This window comes from Nothobranchius furzeri, chromosome 3, assembly GCF_043380555.1.
Source record: "Nothobranchius furzeri strain GRZ-AD chromosome 3, NfurGRZ-RIMD1, whole genome shotgun sequence".
Lineage (NCBI taxonomy): Eukaryota > Metazoa > Chordata > Actinopteri > Cyprinodontiformes > Nothobranchiidae > Nothobranchius > Nothobranchius furzeri.
Window position 1 is genome coordinate 46,162,271 of NC_091743.1, and position 23,081 is coordinate 46,185,351.

The window sequence follows — 23,081 nt, forward strand, 5'->3', positions numbered from 1 at the left end:
CACAAGACCCGCTGGATAAGGGTCTGCCAGGCCGCAATGCGAGCAGAACCGGTTGAATCAATCACAGATTGAAAATGGCATCAGCAGTTTTAGTGATGATGGTTTTCGACTCGTCAGGCACGTCAAGCTCTTCCACCATTTTGGAAAATCCAAAGGCAAGAAGGGCAATGTTATTTCCTGCAGCGCCGGTCTGTAAGGCGCACTGGTGTGCACAATCGGTGAGCCGCGTCAGCAGCTGGTCATGCTTAGAAGCAGGAACTGCTCGCGGGCCAGTGAGGTGGTTCTTGGCGCCGAACAGCGAGGCCAAGTCCGGCTCCAGTGGAGGAACGGATAGCCAGCCCTGGTCGGAGAAGCACTCGACTTTGGTAATGGGCGCATATGTGGAAATAGGCGCCTTGAGCTTAGCAGGTTCAGAGAAGGCGGCAGACCAGCAGCTCATGGCAGCGGGGAAGCGCGGCCAGATGGGGTCTGGACAGTGCGTTTGTGTTCTCCCGAAAATTCCCGCCAAATCATCTGCTTCAGGCGAAGCCTGTTCTGGCACAGCTAGCCCCTTGCGGCCCGCAGCCGCGGAGATGATGACAGGCAGCTCCTGGAGCAATGATCTAACTGCTGGCAGGGAGGAGAGAGAAGGCACTGGAGCAGAGGAGCCCGCTGAGGGAGGCCCGTTGACTTCCGTGTTGTCCAGGAGGGAAGAAGGGCTATGGCAGCCAGCCTCGCCGTACTCCTTGCTGTCGATGACATCGTCCAGTTGGTAGGAGCCAGCCGGCTCCTGGCCGACGTTGACGAACTGTAAGGCCTTGTCCAGCGAGTACGTGTTAGCCACCGGAAATTCCTCGTCGGTGGCGGGGGTGAAGTACTCGACCCGGCAGATCTTTTCAGCCACAGGCAGACCGGCACAAAACGGGCATGAGGCCTGGGGGGTCAAGGCCAGGCCAGCGTGATGAGCCCTGAGACAGACCTCACATTTGACGTGCAGGTCGCCGCTGGGGATGGAGCCCGTCTGGCAGGCCGGGCAGGTCCTGGCGTCGCTGGACATGGCTGGTGAGTTGAATGTTATTTTTAGATAATTTGCTCTTTAAAGAAAGCTCTTAAGCTTGGCTTGAAGAGATAACGGAGGCAAACAGTGGAGTCGCTCCAATCATACCCACAGGGGTGCTCACCATTGGTGGGCGTACATTTAAGCTCTTCATGATTGGCTGATGCTGAGATCATCCTTCCAATAGCAGCTAGCTTAAGGGCTAAGACTAGACGAAATAGAACTAACGTCTGCGCCAACGTCCGCACCAAACTCTGTCCCGGTCAGCTGCCAAGTATCATACTGCCCTCTACTGGCATTAAGGTGCATTACCTTTACAGAACAGTTTACAAAGATAATATCAATGTCCTTAGAGACTCTATTTAAGTTTTTTTTTCTTTTCCTTTTAGCCTGGAATCCATTAAATATATTTTTTTCACACAGGAATACATTACATTAGATGGTTAAAGCATCAATACAAAAAATGTGACCACATCTTTCTGTGTGCGTCACAATAGCACAACTTTTTAAAAAATCAGGTTGCGGTTTCTTATGTGCTTCGTCTTAAAAAAATCCAAAGCTAAACATTAAAAGAAATTAATTCTTTCTGTTGAAGTATTTACATGCAAGTATAAATGGGACATAAATGTGCACTTGCAGAATAATATTCCAATGGAGCAGATCAATATATAACATTAACAACACAAACAGTTAAATCCAGTTATAAAACATGCATATAAAAGAAAAATTACAGAAAATAGAAAACTTCATAACTGCCAACTGAGGTTATGGTGAAAGATTAGTTTATCATGTATATCACAGCTCTGAGGATATTTCACAGTTGAAACAAAATCCAGCTTTGGATGCTCAGAACCTGTAATTCTCAAAACTGGAACAACCCAGTCATTTGATTGTTCAAAAGTCCCATTCGCTGCCTTGAACCGCTCCTTTGGTTGCCTCTCCCGGTATCTGCTAGGGTAGACGATCCGTTGTTTGTCACGCTCTGGCAGGCGTTGCCAAAGCGCAATGAGTCGGTCTACCCTACTGTCAGACAGAGCTCCACCAGGGCCTGAGCCAGCTTCAGGACATGCTGGTATCCTAGCTGGCCATCAGGACCCTGGATCTCCTCCTGAGAAACAAAGAAAATGGGAAAAAGAAGTCAAATTTCTGAACTATCTCTGAATATGTGAAAAAACAAAATTACCGTAAACCTCTAATACAGGCCTGGGCCTGTATTTGACTCAAGCTCATCAAGCTCCAGGCCTTTATTGGAAGATGGGCCAGAATTAGAGGCAGGCCTCTATTTCTATTTGAGCAAAATGAACTAATGGTTCGCTGGAGTTTTTGACAATTAAAATTGCGCCTACATTTTCAAAGTTAAATACATTTCTTTTAACAACGGTGGTTTCTGCTTCAGCCCTCCCCCCCCTCCCCCTGCGCAGCGGCCGCAAACTCACTGATGCGCCTGCAGCCTCTCGGAGTTCCTGCTGCTCTAAACATTAAAATAATTATTTCATTTTCTGTTCCTCACTTCTGATTACCTTCAATGGTGTCTGTTTGTTGCAACCACCAGGTACAAAAACTAACTTGTTTTTATTTGACTATTTTTCTGTCCTGCCTGTTTATTATCTTCCTGCATCTCCTCTCAATCCTAAAGAGAAACTGCTACCTGGGTTCATATATATTCACCTTATGAGTTACCTCTCGACAGTTATAAAAGATCTACCGACCGCAAAAACAGCGGAGTGCTCGCTGCTTGGTGGCCGCATCAGTGATCGGTGCGTCACCGGATGACAAGGTGATGCGCCCCGCTCCACAGCGAAACACATCAGGCGCAAATAAAAGACAGAAAACATCAAAGGAAATGAACCGACATGAACGATCGCGTGTCAGTACCGACGCTCTGGCACAGCGCGTTGCCCCCCCCGAGCGCAGGAGCTTGTCACCTGCTGACAGCAGACTGCTGTCTTTTCCGAGGGCTGCATCTTGCCGGTCATTATAATGTGACAGCGACTAGTCGATGACAAGCATAAAAAGTCACTATAGTGAAGTCGCCTAGTTCATACACCCCCTATTGCTCCCAAGTGTTCTGCAGCGCACGTTCTCTTTGACCTTGATATCAAATTTTCACCTCCTCTTCGTCTCCGCACGGTTAAAGTTACCCTCGCGGTCTATCACTGGCAAATCAAAAGTGAGACGATGACACAACCGCCCCCCATACTTGCTTGTTACCACATTCCACCCGGCCGCAATAAGAGACCGGCCATTATTCACCTCCGCCGACTCCGACACCGGCCAAAATATGAGACCCGGCCGTTAATTGAATACAGGCCTGTATTAGAGGATTTACGGTAGGTGGGTCAGCTGTGAAATGATTAGCAGAGGGGGGATCAAAGACCTCTGAATCAGAGGAGTGTTTCTCTTCAGGAGTCTGGCTTCCAGGGACCTCGTGAGGGGCGTGATGCGCAGGGGCGGCAGAATGTGCTGGCTCAGACCCGGGTGCGACAGCTGGATCCCCTGACCGGGCTGCTCCTGAAGTGCTGGTGGACCGGACCTCAAGGTCCAAGGCGGCGACGTGGTCGCCCACATCCTCCTGGATACCCTCGTCCACCTCGTCCAGGTCGGTGACGGCAGCAGCCTCGTCCCGAGCGTCAGGGTCCACGCTGACGTCCTCAAGCATGCGGCCTGTCTGTTGGAACAGGTACTCCACCCCGATGAGCTCACCTGAGATTTTGTGGAAATGTAAACGGTTCAAAGCTCCTTCTTAGCAAAGTATTGTTGCACAGTGTCATAAAAAATCAAGAGTAAATAAAACGTGTTTCTCTGTTCCTCTACCTGTGTAAGCAGCAGGCTTGGTGAAGTCCTTAACCATCTGATGACCAAGCACCCTTTGGCTCTTCTGGTTAAGGGCGTGCCTGAGGTGGCCACTGTAGGACAGCAGAGGCGCCTCGTGTCCCTCAGCTGCCGCTGCGCGGTCCTCGTTCCACCTGACCAGTCCATCAATCAGGAACGCCTGGAAGTACTTGGTACTGGCCGACGTTCCTGCGTGATTAGATTATAAAATCAGCTTAAGCTTTTACTGACACCTGAAAATGAAGAGTTTACAGAAATTTATTTGGGTGTCTGATTGTTTTAAAATTTTCAGAAAGGCATTGGGTAGAAATTCAGGTGACCTGGTGATCCATTAAAGTAATTCACAACAAAATAACGAATCATTGCTATGAAAAATTTAATAAACAACTAAATAAGTCAGTCAGCAACGATGCAAGTTTATACCAGAAATAAGGCAGCCATCTTGGACACGCCGTCCTGTTTGCAGCAGTCGCGGTCCACGTAGATGAGCTGGGGGGCAGGTACCTCGGCTAATCTTTTTTTTTTTTTTACAGGTTTTATTAACTTGTTGTCAATACATTCAGAAAATACATTCAATATATCCATGGATCACATTTTACAGTTGTTTACAATTGCAATAACATACATGCAACATTAGGTAACTATTAAACAAAAAAACAAGAAATAAACAAAAAACTGACAAAAACATAAATAACTTAGAAACATAACACTTAGGGGTCTGCTGTGTCCAAGTTGAAATGATGAAATAGGTTCATGGTCTTTGTTAGTTTATTGTTCTTCTTTTTTAATTTTTCAATGCTGTTCCAATATTTCATAAAGTCTGTAATTCTGAAATTATAGAAGGAGGGGATACTTTTCTGAAAAATCATTTTATGTAAATAATATTTTGCTAAAATAATGACTAAGTTAATTATGTATTTTTCATTGGATGATAAATGAGGGTTATTAACAATAAGAAGTATTTCATATTTGCTTAAAGAAACATTTTTTTGTAACTTTCTGGAAATGTATCTTTGTAATTGGAACCAAAACAAAGTTACATGAAAGCAATAGTTTCTCCCTTACAACCACAAAAAGTACAGATGTCAGAAACATTTGGAAAAAAAATACAGATGTTTGCTTTTGACGGGTAATATCTATGAACAATCTTGAATTAAACTTCATTTATCTTATTCACAATGATATATTGGTGAGGTAGCAGAAAGATCCTGTTCCAGAGTTTTGTATTCATCAAAGTCCATCGATGTTTGCATATCGGGGTTGAGACAGGATCAATTACTTTTCTAACTACAGAATTATTACATTTCTTATCTGTGATTGGAATCCCAGAAATAGTTGGAGGTCTGACTGCTGCAGATAAGGTAATGTTTGATTGTATGGTCTGTGCTAAAGAGAAAATACAAACAGGGATGGATTTAATTACCATGTTATACTCTTCTTGTGAAGTATTAATATTATATTTTTCTAAGAAGTCTTTGTGGGATAATGTTTCGCCAGTAGTGTTTAGTAGATTATTCACAGTGTTTACATTATTTAATGACCAATTGTGTAGATAGAGTGTTTTATTTTTGTTTACAATATATGTATTGTTCCAAATAATACAATTGTTAGGTGAGAAGTTGTGTTTAATGATAAGATTCCAACATAATAAAGCTTGTTTATGAAAATTACTTAATTTAACTGGGAGTTTTCCTACTGAGAAAGGACATATCAACAGAAAGTTAAGTCGACCAAAGGCATTAAATAGATTATCTGGGACAATATTCCACACGCAATTAGGGCTTTTAATGAATCTTTTAATCCAATTGATTTTTATAATTTGGTTAAATGAGGTAAAGGTCAGTACTTTAAGGCCCCCTTCAGCCACTGGATTTGAGAGAACAGATCTTTTTACCTTGTCAGGCTTGTTTTTCCATATAAAATTATAAAGAATTTTATCAAGTTGGGAACAAATGGATTTGGGAATATCCAAGACTGAAAAAACATAGGCTGCTCTAGACAATCCCTCTGCCTTGCTTAGCAGAACTCAACCGTGTATGGATAAATCTCTGGAGGCCCAACAATTAAACTTAGTTTTAATAGCCTGAGTCACTGGGAGCATATTTAAGTCCAGAGTTTCTCTGTTATTTTTTGATATCTTAATGCCTAAATAAGTTACTATGTTTTTAATAGGAATGTTACATATTTCAGATTGGCAGCTGTCCTTTAGGGGTAGAATTTCACATTTTTTTATATTTAGATTTAATCCTGATATTTTTGAAAATTCAGATATTGTAGATAAAGCTGTGGGTATTTGTTCAATATTTTGCAGAAACACTACAGAAAGTAGTGTCGTCTGCTAGTTGCGATATTTTGATTTCTTTGTCAAAAATTTGTATTCCCTTCAAAGGTGATTGCAGTATTAAATAGTTTAATATTTGGGCTACTAGCAAGAAGATATAAGGGGAGGCTGGGCACCCCTGGCGCACCCCTTTTTCTACGTTAAATCTTTGAGATGTTCCACACATGAGTTTGACTGAGCTATTGTTGTTTCTATAGTGTTTGCACTGCTTTGATGAAAAAATTACCAAAGTTTAAGAAGGTTAAAGTATCAAATATAAATTCATGGTTAATTGTGTCAAATGTCTTTTGAAAGTCTAAAAAAAGAATAACTGGGTCCCCAGAGAGTAAATAATTATAATTAATCAAGTCCAAAACTAATCTAATATTGTTTGAAATATGACATCCAGGTAAGAAGCCATTTTGGGCTTCATGGATAATGTCATTAATTCCATATTTTAGCCGTTTGACTATTACTGAAGCAAGAATTTTGTAATCGTTGTTTAATAATGTAATGCCACGCCAATTATCAATTAGAAGAGCATCTTTATTCGGTTTTGGGATTAATGTTATTAGACCTTGTTTCAAGGAGTGAGGTAATTCTTCATTATTTAGGGATTCATTACATGCAGCCAAAAGGAATTTAGAGGTTTCTGCAGTAAACTGTCATGTTGTGATTGAGTCTTTTAACCCACGACATGCAGAATCACAAAGAGACAAGGTGAGTAAAATATGTTATTTATTGAGTTTGATGAGGCTGGGGAGACGTCGGAGGAGGACAGTTCTGGCAGCGTTCTGAGACAGAGAACAAAAATGAGGAATGTAAAGCAGACGGGGAAGGTGTGATAGAATGGAGGCTTACGGATTCCAGTACGGTAGTGGAGCGCTGAGAGGAGGGCGTGTCAGGTCTGAGGGGTAGCTGGTGGAGGAGGCTGGGAGCTGAGCACCGGTTCCGAGAGCGGGCAGGAGAGCAGGTGGCCAAAGGAGAAGCGGTGTGGCTGGTGGACAGGAGATCCAGAGGCTCCTTGTAGTAACAGGTGAGAATGCAGGTTGACGAGTTGGTAACAGGCAGATGATGAGAGTACCTGGGCGGGAGAACGGAGGAACGGGACAGATGAGGATGAGGATGAGGATGAGGATGAGGCTTAAACAGGCAGAACAGGATGCAGAACAATTAGAAACAGGTCTAGAGCTGGTGTGAACTACCCAATGTGAGTAATCATCCGGCACTGGTGAGTTGTCACACCGCTCCTTAAATCCCCTGCGAGCTGATGAGGGAATTCGCAGCAGCTGCTCTCCGGGCGCGCCCACCTGCAAACAGGAAAACTCAGAGAGGTTAGCTACACCCATTGTGACATAAACGTTTGGTAAAATTCACCTGTGAGGCCATCATTAGGTGATTTGTTGAGTTTAAGATTTTTAATTCCCCATTTTACTTCCTCAAAAGATAATGGTTCGTCACACTCTTCTCTAAGAGTGGTGCTTGCTTTTTTGACCTCTTCAAGCAAATTAAATATATTGGATGAATCGGAACATGTTTCCATTTTGTACAGATTAGTATAATATTTGGACGCAAATTTGGATATAGTATAGTCTGTTGTTATGGCATTTCCTATTTTTAATTTAGTTAGGGTACTTCTTTCAATGTTTCATTTTTTCAATGTTAAAAAATATTTACTGTTTTTCTCTGCTTCCAACCATTTCAGTCTTGATCTTATGAATGCACCTTTAGCTTTTTCCTCATAAATGTCATCTAATTCAGATTGAAAGGAGTTTAGCTGTAATAATTTTTCATTATCCGTAAGATTCAGGGTAATGTTTGATATACTTTTAATTAAAAATTCTATTCTAGCTTTTCTTTTTTTAGTCTTTGCTGAGACTAATGGCAAGTTTTCTAACTTCATATTTAAAGTTAAAGTTAAAGTCCCAGTAGTTGTCACACACACTGATGTGTGTGCGAAATTTGTTCTCCGCATTTGACCCATCCCCTGGGGGAGCGGTGAGCTGCAGACACAGCCGCGCTCGGGAACTATTTGGTGGTTTAACCCCCCAATCCAACCCCTTAATGCTGAGTGTCAAGCAGGGAGGCATTGGGTCCCATTTTTTCAAAGTCTTTGGTATGACCCGACCAGGAATTTGAACAGTTCCCAATGTTTCCCAAACTCATTTGTAGAGACTGCTTGTTCCCAATATCGTTTTAAAAGTCTGTTTGTAGTTTCTATAAAGCTACTATTATTCAATAAAGAATTATTAAATTTCCAATAGTTAAATTGTTTTGTTTTATGCTGTTGAGACAGACTACATTTAATAAAAATTGTTTTATGATCTGTCATAACAGTAGGACTTATTTTCACTTCAGTGACCTGTTCATGAAGGTTATCAGAGATCAGCCAGAAGTCAATTCGGGAACAGCGCGATAGATCTTTATTATTCCATGTTGTTTCGCTCTTGGGTTATGATGTCACCAAATGTCCATTAAGTTGAATCTTTTGCTAAATTTTATAAGATTGTTTTCCTCATCTCTACATTTAGAATATTTCGGGGGGTGTCTGTCCAGTTCTTGAGACCATACCATATTAAAATCTCCTCCCAAAATAATGTTGGCTGAAGGGTATTTACAGGTAAGAGAATGAATAACATTTTCAGTTTCATTTAATAAATAACAGTTAACAGAGTCTGAGTTATACCCATAAATGATCCCTAATAATAAAATATGTGCATGAAGCTCTATTGCCAGAAATATGTAGTGACCTTTATCATCAATTCTTTTATCTAAAATCTTTCCATCAAATTTGTCCTTTAATATAATGACTCCAGCAGACCTATGTACCTATGTAGCTCATACATAGATGGTTCCATTTGTCCGCTGTGGGCTACTCATTGGAGGTTTGCATTTGTAATACCACATATAGGAGTAGTAGTTAGGGAAAGAACTCCTAATCATTTATCTGTGTACACAGTGGAGATGTTGGCTATCTTATTTAGTCTTCAATGGATGGAACAAAATAGAATTAAAAAAGGAATTATATGTACTGATTCATTATCTGTATTAGTGTCAGTTGAATTAATGTCTACCAAGAGTCGAATAGATGTATTATATGAGATATATGAGACCATATTTAGATTAGGGAATTTGGGTACGGTAGTTAAATTTTTATGGGTACCGGCACATAGAGGAGTAGGAAATGAAATGGCAGGTTATTTTGCAAAAAAGGCAATAAGAGATAGGAAAATATTAAATATTGCATATAGTGCTGCTGAAATTAAATCTATCATTAAAGCACATATAATGGAAGAGTGGCAAAGAATGTGGGAAAGGGGAGAGAAAGGAAGACATTTGTTTCAGATACAAGGGAAAGTAGGAAAATGGAAAAATATAAGAATGAATAGTAGAGATCAAAGGATAATATCAAGATTAAGATTGGGACATACTGGGCTTAATAATACAATGCATCTGATGGGGAAACATCCAGGTTTGCGTGGTTGTGGGGTGGGGGGAGAAACGGTGGAACATGTTTTGTGTGACTGCATAAAATATGAGGGAAGTAGAGGGCAACTCAGGGACTGTAAGGAATTTGTTAAATGGTGAAGAAAGGAATTATAAGTTGGTTGTTGGGTATCTAAAGCACTGTGGTCTGTTGCATAGAATTTAGTTTTTATTTATTTATTTTTTTTCTTTTCTCGCTCTCCGACTCACACTCCAGCACAGTAGGTGGCGGAAATGCATCTAGCAGTTAGATGCCACCCGCCATTAAACTTGAAGAAGAAGAAGAAGAAGAAGAAGAAGAAGAAGAAGAAGAAGAAGAAGAAGAAGAAGAAGAAGCTACTTGATGGAGAGTCATGGAGGTAGGTGATTCCATCTCTTCCTCCTGTGAAGGCTTGTAATTATGGTCGCTAAGCAATGCACACGGAGTTTTCTTTTTAGTTGGAGTTGAGTCTGTCTTTTCTCTTGAATTCCGTTTATTTTTTTAGTTGGTGACTCATTTTCTCCTTTGTTGGTGCATTCTGCTAGCTTACAACTCACTGAGTAGTTTTCCGTTGCAGTTCCTTATTTCTTTCGAAGTTTATCCAACTGCCACCGTCTTAAAAATGTGTCAGTTCTTTAATGTGTGTCTGAGGCGTTTTTCGTGGTTTCGGGGTTTTAAAAAGTTTATAATGGTTGGAGTCTAAACGCTCTAGAATGTTACCCCCTCGCCGCCATCTTCCCGCCGCTTCTCGGTACCTCGGCTAATCAGTACCGCCTCATCAGTCCGGCCGCCATCTTGGACTGGCCCTCGGAGCCCTCGCAGCCCAGTGATGAAGAGCTGGTCCAGGGCGGGCTCCCACTGGAGAGGCGACAAGATGGCGGAGTGAGCAGTTGGTTTATAGCAGGATCCAAAGGGAAAACAGTATTTTTCCAAGTCCAAACGCTGTTTAAAGGTAAGAAAACCAAGCCATAACGTATTAGAAGCGACTTTCATCCGTTTTTTGACAAACTGAGGAACTTTTTTGAAGAGCTAATTATGGTGAGAGAGAGTTAAAGATGGAACAACGTAGCGAAGCTAGCATCATCGATCATGATTATGGCATGGCTGTGATGGATGATATGAGTGAAAACGAACCCCAAAATTTAGAGCAAGCTGATGATAATCTTTTTTTTTTTTTTTTTTTTTTTTTTTTTATTGAACTTTTTCATTTACAAACAACATGGCATAAATTCCTTTGTTTTACATTACCCGGGATCAGGTGCAAAAAAGGATAACAAAAGAGATTTTGCGTAGAGAGCAAGAATATTTGTGAAGGAAACAATCAAACAAAAGATAAATAAATAAATTAAACAAACAAAAAAAGAGACAGAGCTAGGGCTTTGTTTTCAAATCATACTTTTCAAAAAGATTAAGGAGTTTCATTGCATGTTTACTTTTCATAAATTTAAGGGCTTTGGAGAAAGAAAGACACTCGTTATGAAATGCATAGAATCTAGGTTTCACCTTTCCATATCTACATTTGTGAATATAAAATTTAGCAACAATGATTATGTTATTTACCAGAAAGTCCCACTCAGTATTATCTAATATGGCTCCATAAATGACATCGTTCTCCGACAAGGGTTCAATACGCATCTTTGTGTATAGCCAGTCATGTATATCAGTCCAGAGAGCTTCAGAGTAGATGCATTGAAAAAATAAATGAACAGAGGTTTCTATATCATCACAAAATACACACTTATTTGTTTCAAAACCACATCTCTGTCGTAAGAATTCCCCAGATGGGTATACGTCATTTAAAACTCTATAATGGATTTCTTTGGCTTTTGGAGTTATAGGAAATTTGAGGTATTTAGAGCGTAATGAGTATATAATATCTATGGAGAAAATTTGTTTAATGGAATTTCTGAAAGGCAGTGAAGGGTGTGAAATATCATCAAGCATTTTTCTAATTGTTTTATTAGGAGTTTTAACGCTCTTGAAGTCGAAGTTCCCAGCTACTAGATGAGGAAGAGCAGGGGAGACTGAATGAGAGTTCGAAACAATTTCTTGAATTAGATTTAATGTAGGAATAGGGATGGCTCTTATTATGGAATCGAATGAATTCTGATCAACTGTGATATTATATTTATGACAGAAATTTTCATGGGTCATCACACGCCCATCATTATCAGTTAAATGAATTAGGGACCAAATGCCTTTGTCCATCCAGTCCTTCTTATATAATGATTTGTTTTTAATTGTAATATATCTATTGTTCCAAATTGGCGTGTTGTGTGGAGTGAAATTATGGTTGTATAAAAGTTTCCAATATAAAAGGACTTGTTGGTGGAACTGGGATAATTTAATCGGAAGTTTCTTAATATTGAAATCGCATTTTAACAAAAGGTCAATGTGTAATAAAAATGAACTTGTCATCTGTTGTATAATTGCTTTATACAAGTTATTGATCACTACTGTTTGTCAATCACACTTATCATGAGGATGTAATCAAGGAGAGCCGAACATAATGTGATCATGAGGATGTAATCAAGGTAATCCTGGTGGAGGTGTGCAGCTTTGCACGCACATCAGGGAATGTATAAGGAGCAGAGCAGAGCTCAGAGCTGTTAGAGCTGTTTGAAGGATTCTATTTGACGAGGTTCATGGATTACGTTTTCTAACTGGGGTGTTCAGCTCTCCACCCATAAGCAACGGTAAGAGAAATGTTTTGTTCATGATTGATAACTTGTATGAATGCTGGTTGAATAAAGCCTTGTTGTTCCTCTAATATTCAAGTTGTGTTTCATTGTTTCTGGCGTCGACTTGACAACGATCCTGATTAAATAAATATAAAGTGTAAAAAGAGACTTTGAGTCTTTTAAGGTAATTAAAATAAAATAAAACATTTTATTTTAGAACATTTTTGGCGTCACGAACAGGATCAGTCAAGCTATTCCAGCAACAATGAAGTGTTTTTGGAGAAGCAAAAAGGAGCCGAGTGCTTCTGGGGAGGGAACGCCGATTCCCGTGCCGATTCCCGGCTGGGAAACGGAGGAGTTCCGATCCATTGGTGATATGTTAAGGCAGCGCGGTGGACGCCCTGGGCCGTGGGGAGAGTTAAATGGAGTGGTCAGCCCCGCCGTGGTGCTGGACCGTTTGACGCGGATAGAAGTTAAAAAAAAAGCGCCGCTGGCAGGAGTGAGAGATATGATGTGGCTTTTTGCAGAAGCATGGAAAAAACAGGAGTTAGAATTGAGCAGTTGTAGAGAGCGAGCGGCGCAGGAGAAAATCCATGCTGAAGAAGTTGAGAAATCATGCTCAGAGTTTGAGCAGAGAGTGTGTGTGATGGGGAAAGAGCTAAAGCATGCTCAGAATGTTTTGGATAAAACGCTGACTTTTGTGTCTCGAGCGCAAAGGAAGGAAAAGAAGCGACCTCGTAGAACAGGTCCTGCTCAGATCCGGGCGTTTGTAAAGAATGTTGGTGAAGATTGGGACCCGCAGAAATGGAACGGGGATCTTTGGGGGGATGATGAGGAGGAGGAGTGGGTGATTAAACCTGACCCACCACCTCAGCCCTCGTATCCATCATTACAGAGGATAAAGATGTCAGAACAAAGACCTATTACTAGGCGTCGGCGAGAACAGCAAATTATTCCACCAATACTGGTAGATATGGTGGATGATCAGGGACGGCCGGAACTCGATGAGGCGGGTAATATAAGAAGGATGTTACAACAGCAGCCACAACCCGCCCCTAGGCTGCTAACAACGCTAGAGGATTATTCACAAGATGAGTTAAATCACATGAATGGGAAGCTGAAACAGCGCCCAGGCGAACCAACTGACTCCTGGCTTAATCGCCTTATGGAGGATGGCGCGTGTGATATAGCCATAGATGCCGGTGATGCCATGAGATTTTCAGGATTAAGTACTGATGCACAGATAAATGCTGAATACAGGGCTACAGTCCGGGCATTGCCAGCTGATGAAGATTTCAATGTGGGGGATGCATATGCTCTGGCATGTCATGTAATCTATCCTACCACGGCGGACTGGTCTGAGATTAAAGGGCAATGGCAGACAGTGAGAGATGCCATTCAGCGGCTCACCAGACTCACTATTAGAGAGCAAGTGGCTCGAAACGGGGGAGCTGGAGTGGTGGACTGTAACATCTCTAAGGCAACTAGAGATCACCTCATCAGACATGCCCCACCACATTATAAACCCATGGTGACCAGCTTGTTGTTTGGCGCGGCAGACCAGACTTTTGCCGCGATAAAAGATCGTCTTGGCGAACTCACCACGCTGGGTGATTGGTCTGAGACGAGGAGAGAGGGAGCTAGAACTGAAAATAAACCCAGGATTGATCCACATTCAAGGGGTCGTAAAGGGGGGGCAATGGGCCCCTCTAGAACAGATCTGTGGAGGGCACTGCGACAAGCGGGAGTGCCGTTTGAGGAGATTGATGGATTGCCCACTAATGCATTGATGGAGAAATGCAGCCAAATGGGACTGAAGGTCCATTGTCAGTTCAGACATTGTCCTGAAAAGGACGACAGGATGTCTGTGTCAGAATTGGTTGGAATGTTGCAGAATGTGATCAGGGAGGTGGCGTCGAAGCCTGCTGAACCTTCCGCCCCTCCCAAGGAATCTTCAGAGGAGGAGAGTTCAGATGAGTGTTATCAGGTGGCGGCAGTGAAGCGTAGAAAGAAAAAACAGCACCGAAGGGAACATGATGATGAATAGGATGAAGGTCAAGCTCGGGTTGTTGCCAGTGCCTCAGGATGGTCAGTAAATGATATCAGACCACATGTGGAATTACAGATTTATTGGAAAAAATCAGTACAGACAGTAATGGCATTGGTTGACACTGGGGCGGAGGCCTCTGTAATTCATGGCAATCCTGATAAAATAAAGGGAAACATTGTACCTTTGACTGGACTTGGGGGGCAGATGTTAGTAGGAAAGGGAGTAACTTTGCCCTTAAAAATAGGAAATCAACCTATTAGAAATTACAGTGTAGTAGTGGCTCCTGCAAAGGAATGGATTATTGGAATGGATATATTGGCCGGAATGACTCTTCATCTGAAACATGGTCGATTTTGTTTTGGTATAAACAGAATCCACACCATTTTGGTAGGCAAGGTCAAAATGACACCTTTTCCCATTCCTGAAGCAACACAGGTGGTATCACAAAAACAATACCGGTTGCCTGGGGGTCAGAAAGAAATTACGGACACTATTAAAGAATATCTGGAGGCAGGAGTTTTGAAAACATGCACCACACGGTGGAATAATCCCTTATGGCCAGTGAAGAAATCAGATGGTTCATGGAGAATGACTGTGGATTATAGAGCGCTGAATAAACATACTCCTCCTTTAACGTCTGCGGTTCCGGATGTTATCACGATTGTGGAAAGGGTGCAGCATCACTCTGGTACATGGTATGCGGTGATAGATTTGGCCAATGCTTTCTTTACCATACCTATCCCTGAGGACAAGATGGAACAGTTTGCCTTTACATGGGAAGGAAGACAGTACACCTTCACCAGATTACCACAAGGGTATGTGCATTCACCCACAATCTGTCATAGGATAGTGGCTGAAAATCTGTCGACTTTAAAGATCCCATCAGGCATATTGTTATCACACTACATTGATGACATCATGATTCAGGGAAACACTAAAGAAGAGGTTGAGCAATTGCTCCCACTTCTGATAACACATATGAAGAATCATGGATGGGAGATAAATCCAGCGAAAGTGCAGGGACCTGCACAGTCAGTGAAGTTCTTGGGAATTATCTGGAATAGAGGGGAAAGAGAAATAACAACTAAAGCTAAAGAGAAAATAGCACGGTTCCCAATACCACAGAATAAGACAGATGCTCAGCGGTATATTGGGTTGTTTGGGTTCTGGAGACACCACATACCTCATTTAGGACAGATCTTGCAGCCTCTGTACAGATGCACTCGGAAGAAGGAGCAGTTTGAATGGGGGCCTGATCAACAACAGTCATTTGAACTAGCTAAAGAGGCAATCCAACAAGCTGTTTCTTTGGGGAAGATGTTGTCAGGACCAGTGGAGTTACAGGTTTCTGCAGTAAATGATTATGCTAACTGGAGTTTGTGGCAAAAACAAGATAGGTGCAGAAAACCTTTGGGTTTTTGGTCTAGGAAATTGCCTGATGCAGGACAGAGATATACTCCATTTGAAAAACAGTTGTTGGCATGTTATTGGGCTTTGTTGGAAACAGAAGCCCAAACTGTGGGGCATGAAGTAATGATGAGAACACATATACCCATTCTAACTTGGGTCATGAGCAATCCTACAACTCACCGCATAGGGGTAGCTCAAGAGGCTAGCATCATAAAATGGAAGTGGTATGTTTCTGAGAGAATGAAACCAGGAGAAAAAGGAGTATCAATGCTCCACGAGCAAGTGGCAGACATTCCAGAAATGGATGAAGTGCCTTTTGAGGTAAAACCAATCCAGGATTCTCCTGTGAAACTGGGGGTAAGATGGAGCGAACTCACCCCAGAGCAGCAGGAGCGAGCCTGGTTCACTGATGGTTCCTGTCAATATGTGGCAGGAACCAGGAAATGGAAGGCTGGGGCATTTAACCCTGGTACACAACAAGTTATGGAACTCACAGGGACAGGAAAGAGTAGTCAATGGGCGGAGTTGAAAGCAGTACACATGGTAATAATGGCAGCTGGGGTGCAGGGAGTAAGTATTTATACTGACTCCTGGTCAGTAGCCCAAGGAATGTTAACTTGGATGCCAACTTGGCATGCTACACAATGGAAGATACATTCAAAAGAGGTTTGGGGAGCTGACCTATGGAAGGACATTTGGGAGAAATGCCAAAATATTCCTGTGTCAGTATTACATGTGGATGCTCATACTAATAACAATGATCCTGAATCCCTGCATAATCAGACTGTAGATAAGATAGTGAAAATTCAGGCTGTAAGACAATCAAGTCCTGGATTAGCCAAATGGGCTCACGTTACTGCTGGACATTGGGGTGTGCAGGGAACATTGAAATGGGCGAGGGACAGAGGAATAGATCTCATCATTGATGATATTAAAACTGCCATAGAAGATTGTGAACATTGTCAGCATACAGGTAAAGAACCGTTGGTACTGGAAAAAGGAGACAAGATAGCTCAGTTAGTAATCAAACGGTGTGTAATGTCCAAAGTTGAAGAGATTACTAAACCTACCACTATCACTCAGAGGGGTGAAACTGGGTTTGAATCATCAGACTTTACTGCGGGGGCAAAAGTGTGGGTGGAGCAGCTCAATGGTCCTCCCAGAGCTGGAGAGATTATTGCACAGGGAAAAGATGCTGTGGTAAGTGTATTGTTCCCCGGAGAGGAAAAATGGATTAATATTCCGATAAACAAATGTTACAGGAGAGAAAATTAATGCTTGTCATTCTATCTGCAGTTTTGTATGTATCCCATAGGCGGGTGTCTGAGTGACGGTGGTTGACTGGGTCCCCTTCCCCTACAAAAGGATTGAACCTTTGTCGAGGCGATGGATGGGCTCCGCGGACCTGGTGGTGTCGGATGTTTGGTCATCGTCCTCCATGTCCTCGCTGTCATCGCACTGAGGGCACATTTCTGTTGGGGGCTCACGGAAGGACAAGTGTTGGAAGAAGGGGTCATGGGCCATCTGGAATTGGTTAGCAGTATGTCCAACCGCACTCAAGGCACATTCACATGCAGAGCAAATGACGCTTGCTACTTGGGAAACCTAACATCTACCGGTAAGATGTACCGGTGCAGAGGATGTCTTAAAATCCGAGGAAGGGTGATCAGCCCGGGGGTGTTGGTTCAAGGATCAACAGTAACCTTTAATTCTGCAGCGTGCATCTGTGCATACCATCAGGGGAATGGTACTTGCATACAAAATGGCACAAATTGGAGTATGAAGGTTGATCGCGATTTCCGGATCAGGAATGGAACTGTAATCACAGGAGGACGCGCCTATTTGTACATATTCTGGGTGCTGCCCGACACAGCTAGAGCTACGCAGACAGCTGTAGCTCCCCTGGTTCACACTTGTCAACAAATGGGACAAATAAGGGTAGCCGAATATGTGCGATGGACTGTGAAATTCCCTCCTATTCCGCCTTGCAACAGGAGGAGGCGAGCATGGTATGACACCGTGCTAGGAGGAACTGGAACTTTGTATGGTCTGGCTAACACAGCAAACAATGAGGTAACACGAACTATGCTGTCCAACACTGGAGAATACACCGCACAAGCTGTCACCAAGACTGCAAGATGGATGCCTTCGACTGTATCTAGTCAGCTAGAAGGAAGTGATGTGTGGAAAAGTGTATTTAAATGGAATCTAAAGCTTTGGAATGAAACTTATGATGCATTGCATAATTTGTCACACATAGGTAATTGGACAGTCTGTTCCTTGCAGACTATTCATGCTGAGACACAGAGAAATAGGTTTCAAATACAGGTAATGAGTAATAACTATCATGCATGGCGAACATTATGGAACATCAGTAGTTCATTATGGCTACAGCTACATGCAGAAATGACGATTTGTAATAAATCTATGTGTACTGGATACTGGGATCAGTATAATATGACATCAGTAATGACTGTGTGTAGATATCAGATACTGCCGGTGATAACCACTAAAGGGTTTTGGTATCTCCATGTTAGTGGAGAGTGGTGGGATGTTAAAACAAATCGAACATATGAAGTAAAACACTGTGATGAGACTGATAAGGGTTTAGCCTGCCCATTGGTAAAAGGACATAGCAATCCATGTTTCACTGATTCAAGGGTCGTACTCTGTGATTGGACGGTCACACCCCCAGAGGAACAGTTTTGGCAGGTGGGTCCTAACACCTTATGCGTGGCTACAATGACCAATTCCCCACAGGTACCTTCAGTTCCCTTTTCAGGTTGTCTCAAGGGTATACATATGTGGGAATGGAATAACGTGACCTATTGGTTGAGTAATTACACTGTATCTAGTCGGCTGACTAAGATACAATGGGAGGTTTTACACTCCCCTTGGACACTCTCACTGGAACGATTCAAATGCGCATTGGATGGTTCCACTGAAGTGGCAAAATTGATTGACTCTCATAGGTCCAACCTTTCCAGGCTCATGGTGTCTACTCTTGTGACACAAGGGGAAATAAAACATGTTGCTACATTGATTGAACAGGCTTCCGCTCATCATTGGTGGGATATATTTACAGGCATGTCGAGTACCGCTAATAAAGTGCTAATTCCACCTATGATTGCAGCATTAATTATAATCAGCATTCTAACATTGTGTAATCTTATTATTTGTTGGTATGTTATTCGATTAAGAAGAGAAATAAATTGGGTAATAATGCAAAGACTACGATGAAAATTAAAGTGGAACTACAAGGTATGTTATAAATGACGTTGGTTTTGATGGGGAAATGGTGATGGATATGTTACATAAATTAGATGAAAAGTTCAAGAGTGGAATGTAATAAAAATGAACTTGTCATCTGTTGTATAATTGCTTTATACAAGTTATTGATCACTACTGTTTGTCAATCACACTTATCATGAGGATGTAATCAAGGAGAGCCGAACATAATGTGATCATGAGGATGTAATCAAGGTAATCCTGGTGGAGGTGTGCAGCTTTGCACGCACATCAGGGAATGTATAAGGAGCAGAGCAGAGCTCAGAGCTGTTAGAGCTGTTTGAAGGATTCTATTTGACGAGGTTCATGGATTACGTTTTCTAACTGGGGTGTTCAGCTCTCCACCCATAAGCAACGGTAAGAGAAATGTTTTGTTCATGATTGATAACTTGTATGAATGCTGGTTGAATAAAGCCTTGTTGTTCCTCTAATATTCAAGTTGTGTTTCATTGTTTCTGGCGTCGACTTGACAACGATCCTGATTAAATAAATATAAAGTGTAAAAAGAGACTTTGAGTCTTTTAAGGTAATTAAAATAAAATAAAACATTTTATTTTAGAACACAATGCCTCCAAACCTTTTGAAGATTTCCCTGGGTATATGATACCAGAAGCTTTTATTGTTAAAGAAGGATTTTAACCAGTTAATTTTCAGTGTTCCATCCATGATCTCAAAGTCTATAGCTTGTAGTCCACCATCTTTATATTCTTTGGTCATTTCTGCTCTCTTAATGTAATGCATTTTTTTCCTCCATATATAATCAAAGTTGATTTGGTTGATCTTTTTAATGGCTCTATTAGGAATGGTCAGTGAATATGCGGGGTAGATACATCTAGATATGCTCTCCATTTTAGTAAGAAAGACACGCCCAAGTAAACTGATGTCTCTCAACAACCAGGAGTTTAGTTTAGTTTGACACTCTGCTATTGTTTTCCATATATTCAAGTTTTCCCTTTCAGTTGGGTCTTTGGATATATGTATTCCTAAGTATTTTACCGTTGACCTAATAGGAATGTTATATGCTTCTGTTAAATCACTTTGATGAATTGGCATTAACTCACATTTTTTTAAGTTAAGACTAAGTCCGGAGGCCTGGGAGAACACCTTAAGAACTTCTATTATCTTAGGAGTCTCTGTAAGATGTTTCATAAAAATAGTTGTGTCGTCTGCAAGTTGGCTAATGATTACAGGTAATCCCATAACATTTAAGGGAGCAATATCTGAATTTTTAATAAAGATAGAAAGCATTTCTGTAGCAATTATAAAGAGAAAGGGAGAGATAGGACACCCTTGTTTAACCCCTCTTTTAATATCAAATCGTGGTGACGTTCCATTTGGTAATGAAATAGAGCTAGTTGCATTATCATACAGAGATTCAATGGTAGCACAGAATTTGTTTCTAAAGCCTAACTGTTTTAAACATTGAAAGATAAAGGGGTGTTCAATAGAATCAAAGGCTTTATAAAAATCAAGAAATAAAATAAAACCGTCATCATCAATTAAGTGACTATAGTCTAGGAGATCCATCACCAAACGAATGTTATTGTGAATAGATCTACCTTTCATAAAGCCAGATTGGGAATCACTTATAATTGAGTTTAATTTGCTTTTTAATCTATTGGCATAGGCTAAGGTTACAATTTTATAATCAGTATTCAATAATGTTATGGGTCTAAGGTTATCTATAATTTTAGAGTCTTTACCGGGTTTTGGTATCAGAGTAATTAGGCCTTGTTTCATAGTGGGAGGAAAATATAAAGTATCAGTTGCTTCATTTAACATAAGAATAAATGGATTTTTTAACAGATCCCAAAAGTGTCGATAGAAATTAGACGTTAGGCCGTCACAACCGGGGGATTTATTTATGGCTAAGTTTTTAACTGCGTTGTCTAGTTCAAGCATAGTAATATCAGCATCGCATAACTCTGCAAAATCATCATCTATACTCGGGATAAATTTCTTAATGTGATCGAAGAAAAAGTTTGAATCAGTCTCAGAGAAGGCCGCTGAGTATAATTTGCTGTAGAAAGAGGTCAATTCTTTTGTAATTAAAGTTGGATCTGTACATATTTTATTTTGAATTAATAATGTTTTAATTGAATTTCTTTCTTGCCTTCTTCTTTCTAGTTGACAAAAATAAGCTGTGCTTTTTTCACCATCTTCAATCCATTTAGCTCTGGATCTTATGTAGGCTCCTTCTGCTTTTTTTAGATACATCTCATCAAGCTTACCTTGTAGAGTTAATAATTTTTGTTTGTCACTTTCATTTGGTGATGCCTTATTACAATACGTATTAATTTCTTTAATTAGATTAAGTTCTGCTAGTTTATTGTTTTTGTGAAATGATTTCCCAAAATGGATGGAGAATTCTCGAAATTTGAATTTTAGAAACTCCCACTTTGACACATAAGACCCTATAGTGTTATCAGCCATCACTTCAGTGATTAGAGATTTAATACCATCACAGTATTCATGAGAAGTTAGTAATGCAGAATTGAATTTCCAGTAGCCTTTATTTCTGAGTCCACCGCCAGGAGGCGCAAATTTCAACTTTATAACTGAGTGATCAGACAGAGGAGCTGCTGACATGCAGCAGTCTGAGACATGAGATGTAACTGAAGCAGAAATTAACCAGAAGTCAATCCTAGATTTTAGGTTATTATTTGGTTTGAACCAGGAGTATTGTTTAAATTTAGGATTTGCCAGGCGCCAGGGATCTACTAAGCTGTGATTGCCACAGAAATTAGATAAGGTGGAATTATGAGAACTATGTTGACACCTAGAAGGGTATCTATCCAAATGCTCATCATAAACCATGTTAAAATCACCTCCAACAATAATACTTGCACTTGGGTAGGTTAGTTTTAGATTAGTGATATTGTTAGAAAGTTCTGTAAGCAAGAGTTTATTTTGATTTGGGTTGTTAAAACCATAAATATTAGCCACAATACAATACTGGTCATCACTATTTAAAACACAGATTAGCCAGTGACCATTGCTGCTAGATTTAGAAGCTACTAATTTCCAAGGAGAATTACAAAATAGAATGGCCACTCCTGCTGATTTGGTGGAGCCATGGTCAAAAAGAATTTTATCCCCCCATTGATTAATCCAGAATTTTTCGTCCTCCTGTTGTGAGTGTGTTTCTTGTAATAAAATAATGTTAGCTTTCTCTCCCTTACAAAACAAAAAAATAGATTTTCTCTTATTAATGTTTCTTAAGCCCCTAGCATTCAAAGAGATGCAAAACAGATTAACATTCATTATTAAACTAACTAAACTAACTAGCAACTGCTAGAGAACAATAACTTCAACCGACTTTTGGAAAAGTCTGCAAAAAAAAAAGGACATAAGGCTCAAAAAGGCACAAAAGGATATGTTAATGTCCCTTCAATATTTTGAATTATTGGACCATCCGGACCGTATTTAAGTCTTCCTGTTCTTCAGACCGTGATTTTGTGACCATCGATGTAACCGTCTCCTCCTCTGTAGTACGCTCGTTTTCCAGCCGCCCGTGCTTGTTGAATTTTAGGCCACAGCGCCATTCGAGCCTCCCTGTCAGCTTTGCAGAGGTCTTCAATGAATCCGATCCCCAGTTCTTTGCAAATGGAGGAATCCTTGGTCATCTTCCACAGCGCGTCACGGTGTAATCTTTGTGTGAACTGGACGAGGACATGCCTGGTTCTTTTCTCCTCTCTTTTCCCCAGCCGATGAGCAGAATCCACGATATGGTTGATGTTCGGAGCCCATTCAGGTGAGATTTTTTTCAGCAAGTTTGCTATCATATCTCGCGTGTCTTCTCCTTCACGTTCCTTTAATCCTTTGACTCTGAGGTTCCATCGGCGTTTGTACCTCTCTAACTCCAGGACACTTTCCATTAGCATGGTGTTATCTTTTTTATTGACTGATACCTCTCGCTCCATGGTTTGTAGCCACGTTTTACAGTCTTTGATCTCCGCTGCGTTGAACTCCACTGCTTTAGCCATGCTAGCTAGCAT

At 41.1% G+C, this 23,081-nt stretch overlaps 1 protein-coding gene across 1 annotated transcript in view; it reads right to left on the reverse strand.

The window, feature by feature from the left end:
- Nucleotides 1-1,331: 1,331 nt before the first annotated feature.
- Nucleotides 1,332-23,081, reverse strand: part of LOC139068850 (uncharacterized) — a 29,569-nt gene continuing 7,819 nt past the window's right edge. Inside the window, exons 2-4 of the mRNA XM_070549236.1 lie at nucleotides 3,851-4,057; nucleotides 3,414-3,739; nucleotides 1,332-2,144 (exon numbers count right to left, since the gene is read on the reverse strand). Of these exons, the coding sequence (XP_070405337.1) occupies nucleotides 2,052-2,144; nucleotides 3,414-3,739; nucleotides 3,851-4,057 (626 nt within the window). The 3' untranslated portion in view covers nucleotides 1,332-2,051. The remainder of the gene's footprint in view (nucleotides 2,145-3,413; nucleotides 3,740-3,850; nucleotides 4,058-23,081) is intronic.